General features: G+C 31.3%; 1 protein-coding gene across 1 annotated transcript; it reads right to left on the bottom strand.

Annotated features, from left to right (window-relative positions):
* Positions 1 to 5,560: 5,560 nt before the first annotated feature.
* LOC21384975 (60S ribosomal protein L3-2) lies at positions 5,561 to 9,400 on the bottom strand. Its single transcript, XM_010089620.2, has 6 exons — positions 9,307 to 9,400; positions 8,010 to 8,112; positions 7,229 to 7,339; positions 6,787 to 7,091; positions 6,118 to 6,527; positions 5,561 to 6,000 (listed from the first exon to the last, which is right to left on the bottom strand). Exons 2-6 carry the CDS (start codon positions 8,092 to 8,094, stop codon positions 5,742 to 5,744), a joined length of 1,170 nt encoding a protein of 389 aa, XP_010087922.1. The 5' UTR covers positions 8,095 to 8,112; positions 9,307 to 9,400; the 3' UTR covers positions 5,561 to 5,741.
* Positions 9,401 to 10,232: the final 832 nt, after the last annotated feature.

Raw genomic sequence — 10,232 nt, 5'->3', positions numbered from 1 at the left:
TTGCAAATCTTTATGTACACATATTAATTTTTGACCACATACCATTATCTATGTTATTTATAGCTCATGCATAAATCTTTATAAAAGAAAAAGTACATGTACAAAAGTAATTGAAACATAAAACTTTTCATAAATTAATAAATTATTCATTTACAGATAAATTAATAAATTATTTATTTATCAATCAATAAATAATCTCTTTAAAATAATATTTTTTTCCTAGTCTCATCAATATTCATTTATAGAAGTTTTACTATAACATCCCTAAACGTGATATTAAACTTGTCCATGAATCATAAGTAAATAATCAGCGAGAGATGTATAAAGAAAGTTATTATGTAAAGATGATAATAAAACATTATGTCCAAAGAAGGTTATTATGTAAAGATGATAATAAAACATTATGTCCAAAGAAGGTTATTATGTAAAGATGATAATAAAACATTATGTCCAAAGAAGGTTATTATGTAAAGATGATAATAAAACATTATATCCAAACACTTAAATTCGCATAAGAAAATAATAGAAGTGTGATATTTAAGGCCTAAATTAATAACCAAGCAATGTTACAAAATTATTACACCAAAATAAGATTACGTATACAAATATGGTCCGTTGCGTTAAATAATATTAAAATAGTACCATCATGTTTTAAAATTGTGTCTGATTTAAACTTTTGATGATATTAAAACGATATCGTCACATTAAAAAGATATTATATATACAATATAAACTACATCAATTTTAATTAGAATTTAAAAAAAATTATACTCATTCCCAAATCTGATTACTTAAATTTTTTTTTGGTTATACTGTTGCATAATATTATCCTATGTATTAGAATTATTAGAATATAACTTATTGGAATTTAATGTAAAAATTTCCATGATAAAACATGTGTTAGTTTCTAAAGACACCTTGAATTTTTAATTTAATAAACAACTTGAATTTTTAATTGATTCTTTTGAGTGAATGAGTCAGTGTAGGTGGCAGACTATTCTTCAGTATTTATAAGTTGCCCTTATTTACTTTTAAACAGTTTGATAGATTATCTCGTGGTCTTATATAAACTCATGGATGAGTTCCCTACTTTTATAGGTGGCTAACGGAAGACTATTTTTATATGTATGTATATATATATATATATACATACATATAGAGAGATGAGTGTTGCAATATACAGCTGTGCAGTAGCAGAGTAGCCATGATTCAAGAGAAGAAAGAAATGGATCTGATGCATAAAGAAAAGAGCTAGAAGAAAAAGGAATTGGTGTAGACCATATTTATTCATTCCTCACAATATATTTTTCTTAAAACAAATTGTTGATTGGAACCCCATAACTTTTGTCAGAAAACACTACTGAACCCACCAGCAGGCACTACTACAACTTCCACTAGCTGTTTTGGTTTGAAAATTTTTTATTAATTTGGCCATGGCAAAACAAAAAATTATACCTTTTTTTTTTTATTCCTTTTTGGTGAACATTAACCAAAAAGTATTAAAAGCGCCATTCCATAATGCCTCTTCTCTCTCTCCCACGCACACACATGCAACAACAACAACAACATATGCCGGAAATTACCATTAAGCCAAGAATCCTTTTTGTAATACATCATAAATAAGAGGAAATTCTTGTAAAAGAAATGGAGCCCATGATTACAAAATATGTGTATGATTTAAAAGACCCTACAAAGAAAGGAGGGAGGAGAAGGGAAGAGGCTATTTTGTCAACAAGGCAATCACCATGTCTTAGAATGATATGAAAGCCTATCTGAACTTATTCATAATATGTCCGAGTATTTTTTATTTTTTTTTTAGATTTATTTCATAAAAAAAAAAAAAAAAACACTTCATTTAAACATATGGGAAATTAATATTGTCAAAAAGTGAAAAGTATAATATTAATGCGAAACTGCAAAAGTGGAAATGATTACAATGACTTAACCTACCTTTTACCCAAATAAACTTAACTTGGGGTCTTCTTACCAGCTTAATTCCAAGTTACTATTGAAAGGAAAGAGGGAAAAAAATTAAAAGAAAAATAACCGATTCTCCAATTTCCTTGCTGAAAAGGGTAAAATTAAAATCCATGTAGTTGAATTTGAGAAAAGAAAAGGTGAAAAAAAAAAAACATAAAGAGGCTAAAACATTCCGTATCAAACCAGAATACAAGGAAAAGAAAAGAGGATTCCTTTTGTTTTTTTGTTCTTTAATTCTTAGAATTAGACATAACATGCTGTCATATACAGGAGTCATCTCCCACAAAAAGATAATACAACTTTTTTTCCCTTTTTATTTTTTATTTTTTTGGTTTTGTTTTCATGTAAGACATTTTTCTTAAAGAGAGAAGGGTCCCATGACAAGAACACGCACAAAAGCAGATGTCTTGAAGCACCGTCCATTTTCTTTTCTTTTCTTTTCTTTTCTTTCCAAACCAATTCTCCACCACAAGCAACCTTTCACTTTCTCAACAATTCACCAAGAATAACTCTCCTCTTCTAAGATTGTAAGCAAATATATATATATATATACACACATAATATTTTACGACTAACTGCGTGATGATAATTGTAATATTTTATTGTTCCGTTCATTTCACCGATTTGAGTTTATAATTCGAGTTTTATTACAGTAAAACGCTCTCAGAAACAGTCACATCTAACTTTCTTGCTACAGTAAAAAACTCTCACATAAAATCACATATCAACTCGAATTAAAAATTTGAATCAGTAAACTAAACGGATCCTATATGTTTTTCCCATTATAAGTAATTTTTCTCCCTGAAAGTTGCCCTATTTGACTCAAACTTGAAAATATAAATTTGAGATTTTGGGATTAAATTGAGGAGCTTTTACCCATTATTTTCCTGCTGTCAAGAGATGAAGAAGAAGAAAAATAGGAGATTCTTGAAAATTATTCTAATTCTTTCTTCCCTTCTCTCTTTATTGTCTTTAGTTTTTATTTTATTTTTTATTATGTTAGCTTAGTTTTATTTTGGTTGAGGGTGATTTCAAAACCCTATACATGGATTTGTGATGGATATTATGATGTTATTTTCCGATTTTCTATTGAAATTGCTTATGTTCTTCCATATATATTGTTCATGATTATTTTTTTTTGTTTTTGTTTGAGTGGCCAATTAAATAGGACTTGAAAATTATCTAATAATTGCAAGAGGCTTTTGTTTGATTGCATGCGAAACATAACCTAGGTTGAATGATCCAAGCTTGTGTGATTGTTATCTAGATCAACCTATATTTTTCATCATAATGCTTCTTTTGAATTAAATCTATAGAGCTTGTTTTAGGTTATTTGGGAAAAATGGATTAAGTAAAGAGCTCATTTTGCTTAACGACAAACTAAGAAAATATTAGAATAACAGATTTTGTTGTTATATACGGTTGATAATTTTATTAGAGAATTGAGAATGATATATTTGTTCTATTGTCTAGTGGTGGAGATTGATTCTTTAATCCGTTTTCTTTCATTGATCGCTCCTTCTTAATTTATTTCAAATTTTGTTTTCATTTATTTTATTTTTAATTTAATATTTCAGATCCCTTTATTTATATTTTCATTTTACAAAATTAATAATTTATTGATTAAAACTCATTTCTCTGTGAGAACGACCCTTGCTCAACTACCCTTACTTAACTACCATACTATAGTACAATCGCATTCTAATCAGATTTATAAATTTGACATCCCATTGGAAACAACCTTCACATGAAAAGAGAGCCCACGTAATAAATTTTTTAGACCCGTTCACTTCGCTGATTCGAGTTTATAATTCGAGTTAAGATATGATTTTATGTGAGAGTTTTTTACTGCAACAAAAAAGTTAAATGTGACTATTTCTGAAAATTTTTTACTGTAACAAAACTTAAATTCTAAACTCAAATCGATGAAGTGAACGGGCCTTAAACTCTAAGCTCTACTTTTGTATAATTACCTTTCATGTCATTTTTATTTCCCCTTTATTTTCTTCTCTCTTTTGGCGTGTTTTCCAGTACCTTTTCACTTTTTAATTTTGGTCTTTACTTCTTCTCTCTCTCTCTCTCTCTCTAATGATGACCAGCTCTGAAAGACAGCAAAACAGAAAGATAAGAGGATCCAATTAGTTATGATCACCCAAAACTTTCAACTCCTAATCAGTTTTATCCTTGTTTTTTGTCAAGCTTAAATGAAAACCACAAAGAAAACTGTAAATGACACCAAAAAAGAATGTTCTGATAATGGTCTCTGTTAAAAAAAAAAAAAAAAAAAAAAAAGTGTTGCTTTCCCTCCAAAAATTTCCTTCGAGTAACAAAGGGAAATGATAAGAAGTTTGAAATAGAATTCGAAAGGACACTGAAATTAATGAGTTTAAAGTATTTCAATTTCATAGGAGAGAACAGAAAACATAAAAGGTAATGGCAAGAATATTGATTGAAACAAAGACAAGATTGTGTTAAACAGTAATCTTATTCTTCTTAGACTACTGTCTTTGATAGATGAGAAAAGTAGAAGGAAAAAACATGACAAAGTAGTGATTTTTTTTATAGGAAAACTTGCTGATACTCATGTGGCAAGTCAAATTACCCATTTGTCCTCATTTTCAAAAGCAAAATAAAATTAATTAATTAATTAGTACTACAGTCATTAGCTTGATCACTTTTTATACTTTGTATTTTTCATTTCGTCTGTTTTATCCTTCCTCTTTCTCTTTCCTTGCTAACGAAGAGAGCGTAGAGAACTCTTTCAGGCCTTTTTCAAGGAAGAATTATTATTTTTTTCTTTTTTTGGTTGAAATCACTTCAGGGAAGTGTCTGAGTGACTAATGTGATAATATATGTACACAAATAGATATACACGATGCGTCGTTTCTGTATTACATCCTGCAGTTGCGAATTATAGAACAGACTGAGACTGCTCAGTACTCAGTTGTAACTTGCATACATCATTTATCATATATATATATATATATATAGGATAGGATATAAGATGAGTGCAACTTTACTGCTGCTTTCCCATATTGACGTAAGTTTCTTTATATTTGTATATTTCAACATCTCTTTCTTTCTATGTATCTTGGTATAATTGCAATTCCAAATTATTATTAGTATGAAAGGACAAATCCAAATTTAGTTGTACTCTTGTACAATACATCTCAATTGATAGGGGGCATCCATAGTCTCAACAAAAAACAAAAAAAAACAAAAAAAAAAAAAAAAAAAAAAATTTTGTCTAAAAAAAAAAAAAAAAAAAAAAAAAAAAAAAAAAAAAAAAAAAAGGGGGCGATGGGGGTGAGGGCGGCGCGAGGAAATCCATAGTTGGTAGCTTTAGAGAGCAAATGAGAATATTACTTTTTCTGGCAAAAAAGGAGAATACACTAGTACTACTATAATAGCAGACAGAAGTAGAGTTCGTCTTCAAGCATTTCATTTCCATAGACAAAGGGATGTTTTTGTAATTAACTCGTTTCTTTTTTATTATCAAGAATAGTTTAAAGACGTTCCAATGACGTCTGTTGAGCCTCATCAAAACAAGATCAAGGAAATTTTGAAAAAGAATGAAAAATGGCCTCAAGGCAACAAAAAACAAAACCAATATTCCAAAATTCACGATATTGCAATGTTCTTTCTAGCAAAAACCAAAGATGAAACTGGAAATAATTGGAAGATTGCAAAGACAAAAAAACTCTGCTACTTGAAAATACAAAAACGAGAGGCTATAATAGTCCAACTTTCTCACGGCAAAATTAGGCCTTGAGCCGTCCGTAGAACCTTGCTTTCTCCTGAGTAGTTTGGAATCGACCATGGCCAAACTTGGACGACGTGTCAATGAACTTGAGCTTGATCTCCTCCATAGCAACCCTCGAGGTCTGTTTCAACAGTGATTGCCTCAAGGTCACAACACGCTTTTTCGGGCCCACGCAGCAACCCTTGATCATCAGGAAATCCTCTTTGACCACACCATAATGGGGAAACCCTCCAATGGGTGTAATATCCTTCTCAGTCCTGAGGGAAATCCAAGAATAGAAAGTGATATGGTTAATATCAATCAAATGCCGTCCATAAAACGAGAAAAGGAATTTGTTTTTTAACAAATTAACATAGACCAATGAGAATACCAACCTGTCAAACTCGGTCATGGCAGAGTGAGACTCCTGCCCAGCCTTTCCAAGCTTGTATATCTTTTTATTCATCTCCGTCCGATGGTGGTAACCATTCTGTCCAGCCCGGGCAACGGTGAAAGAAACTCTAGCTGGATGCCAGGCACCAATACATGCCACCTTTCGGAGTCCACGGTGTGTCTTGCGGGGAAGACGAGTAACACCCCAACGAGTGACCACACCTTCATATCCCTTACCTTTGGTCACACCAATAATGTCAATCATCTCATCCTTCTGGAAAACAGCATCAATGGGGATTTGCTTCTCAAAGAAATTGTAAGCAAAGTCGACTTTCTTAGCTATGTCTCCACCATTCACCTGAATTTCCATCAGGTGGGCTTTCTTCTGCTTCAAGCCCTTCATTTTTCTAATCTGCAGAGATTAGACAAATGAATAATATTTAGTTAGTCTATTCATATGATTTTCAACAAGCTAAAATTTTTTTAAAAAACTATGATCCGTAAAATTCACTATTCAAATGGTGCCTAAAGGGTGGATCCAACTTCATTAGCACTTTCCCTACGAAGAATTCATGCTACATTAGATATATATACCCAAGTCACAAACAAAGGAGTACACTTTTCTTCTGAACATCTTATAAAGCAATAAGAAAATTTCCAAGATCAAATACCTGGGTATGTGCCAAAACACGGATCACAGAACAATACTTCTTCAATTTCTCCAACTGAGCCTGAATATCCTTTTTACCATCATCAGTTTCATACTTCTTTGAATATTTGGCAAAAGCCTTCTTCTTGGACTTGCACCAGTTCTTGTAGAATCTCCTCTTCACCTCTTCACTAAGATGTTGGGCCCAAACAGTGTTCAGACAGCGAAGACCACGGGGTGTCTTTATATAACCAACAACCCCAACAACTACCATGGGTGGTGTTTCAATAACAGTAACTGCCTCACATGTTTCCTTCTTATGAAGTTCTGGTTCATAGAAGAAGAGTAAATATTTGAATACTCGCTCAATCATACAATATACGTTTTCCCTTCATGAAAAACACACCCTAGCTTGAAGTTATTTAGAAATTAGAAAGAAAGCATAAACCTAAATAAATGCTCACTTGATCCCGGCTTCTCAACTTCTCTAACAATGTGAGTCATCCCAGCTTTGTATCCAAGGAAAGCAGTCAATCTGCACGGTTTGGTCGGATCATCTTTAGGAAAGGCCTTCACTGCAACGTGCAAACATGACAATATTTAGTTTATAGTTAATATACAGATACCAGAAAAAGAAAAAGAAAAAAAAATCTCACATAAATAAGAGACTTGTACGCAACGAAATGAATTATCCAGCTTAAAATGAGTCAAAGAGTGAAACAGACATGATTGGACTTAACGCATGGCTATCCAATAAGCACAACCCAAGTGACAAATACTGCTAGATCTCCGGGAAAAAAAATGAAGCAAACCTATACAATAATAACATGCAAGTATGGACATTTTAAAGGAACACAATAGTGAACTGAAGGGAACCCTTAACAGGACCCCCAAAAAAAAAGACGATGCAGAAGTAAATATTGATAGTATAAGCCACTGTAAGCGAGAAGTTTGGGATATGTTTGGTGTTTCGCCAAATGACTAATGTACTTATATGAGGGTATTAACCCAAAAGACTACTAAGAACAAAATCCACAAACCTAGGATCATTCATCACAACAGAGATAGATAGACAGTCCACATAGAAATTATTGCATCAGAACAGAGGTCAATAAAAACTTAGAACACAAAAGTACAAGCAGAGGCTCAGAAAAAAAAAAAAGAAGGAAGAGAGAGAGAGAGAGAGCAAATAAAGGAGAAATGATGCACTAAGGAGCAAATCCAAATACGGAATTCAATAGAAACCTTTTCCCCTGTGGCGAGAGGCTCTTTTTCTTGGAAGGAACCCCAGAGATCCATGTCTGGGGTGCTCAAACTTGCGATGAGACATGATTCCTAGTTACAAACTCTGCAAGACTGAAAAACCTTAGCACTATGTCGAATTGAAACAAGATGAAAGCAAATCCTGGAAAAATATAACGTACTCATAATAACAAAACATTGAAAATGGAAAAATTTTAACAGGGCTATGTAATGATTTAAACTTACTAAAAAACTTAGTTCTATATTATCAATAAATGTTGGTGAACTTGTTTTATTAGAGAAATCTCAAAACCAATTGGACATAAAGAAGGAAACACAAATGCACCTATAAAATTTATGAGGACTTAAAAATTGAAAAAAAAAAAAAAAAAAAAGAAAGAAGAGAGAACATTTACATTTTAAAATACACACACACACATATATATATATATATATATATAATATAAACCGCTCTCTTTTGTTTGTTAGAAAAGATGCATCTTTTTTTCAATAGCTAAAAATAACTTAATGAAAACATTTAATACAGGAAAAAGGGTATGACCTCCTCAACCAACAAACATTGGGTACTACCATTGACCCAGCAGCTTGTTCGAAATGCTCCCCACGACCAAAGGCCTATGGCAATAAATTATGCCAATTCTCAAGCTCATTGGTATTTCTTTCCAAACACCCATAAGAGAGAGTTTGGTAAAAAGAGCCCCTTTGAGACTCCAGCCTTGATTACTCACAATTGTTCTTTGGGGGAAGACATTTCAAACAGCACAGTGGACAAGAGTGTATTAAAAACATGTTTGAATATGTTGAGGTGTATTTGAAAATAATAACAATGATAATGATAATAATAATAATAAATATTTACAGAGAATTACCAGAACCCTGGGTCCATCCAACAAAACTAACGAAAAGAATTCGTAAAAACATTAGAAAAATATTGCAAAAACGTAAGCTTCAATATGTTCATCCACAATCTTCAAATACCAGAAATTCACAATAAGAACTACAAAGCTTCATTTTTCAACAGAAATAATTATATTTAACGATACAAATAAAAATTTGAATAATACTTATCAAAGTATCGAGCATTAACAGATTACTATAATTATATTTACCACTAACCATCAAAATTTAATCAATTCCGGAAAGTAACAGATCTAAGCATGATTTAGAAACCACAAGTCCATCAAAAATGAGATATTATCTCTTCCGATCGATTTGAAATTCGTAAGACCCAAAAAGATAAAATTCGCAAGCAAATCGAAGAGAAATCGAAAGATCCTACCTCGTAATCGAGAAAGGTAAACGGAGAGAGAAGAGGAAGACGACTCTGGTCTCTGCTGCACTGGCGATTTTTGAATCTGAAACCAGTGAAAATGAGATACGGAAACCCTAGTGGATTGGGGTTAGGGTTTGAATATTTACAGGGATTAGATTGCAGCTTGCGCCCTGAACTTTTTGTCATTTGCTAATTAGACTCGAAACTTTTGATTTTGACGTTTAACACGAGAAATTTATAATCCTTAGTTATATAGTCCAATCAATGACGGATATTATTAACATCATGTTAATAAACGATAGGATACTTGGGATTTGAAATATCAAAATTTAAAAAAATTTAGAATGCGACTCATCAATTAACAAAAGTTTAGGGTGCATTTATGTGGGTATTTTTGGCTCATGATTTAACTGATTTTTAAAATTTTGGGTCAATTTCACAAACATTAAAAGTTTAAGCTGCAAGTACAATATAGATATTGTGATCGATAAAAAAATTTTGAAATATTTTTTACTTAAATAACATGTTTCTCAAACTCAGTTAGGGCTCATTTAAAATGTATATTCAAATTATAATTTTTAATTCTAATGTTCAAAATTAAATTTTTTTGTTAGACAAAAACACTGTAACAGAATCAATGATTTGAGTTTTAGTTTATAAAACAAACAAGCCCTTAAATTTTTACTTATTAAAAATTAAAATTATATACTTACTAGTAAAACATTAGACGTAAATAATTTATCTATCTAATAAATAATACATTTACATTGGATAAATAATTGTTTATAATAAATATGTGTCACGACTCTAAAGATGAGACCGTGATTATTGAGACTTAATTAAAGAAAATTAACTTAATTAAACTGAATTAATTAACGAAAACCATAAAAATAAATATCAAAATATATTGCTCCGGAGTCTTTCTTTTACAA

This window comes from Morus notabilis, unplaced genomic scaffold (genome assembly GCF_000414095.1).
Source record: "Morus notabilis unplaced genomic scaffold, ASM41409v2 Scaffold2913, whole genome shotgun sequence".
NCBI lineage: Eukaryota > Viridiplantae > Streptophyta > Magnoliopsida > Rosales > Moraceae > Morus > Morus notabilis.
Note: the sequence above shows the minus strand (reverse complement) of the source record. Positions and strands in the feature narration are given on the sequence as shown.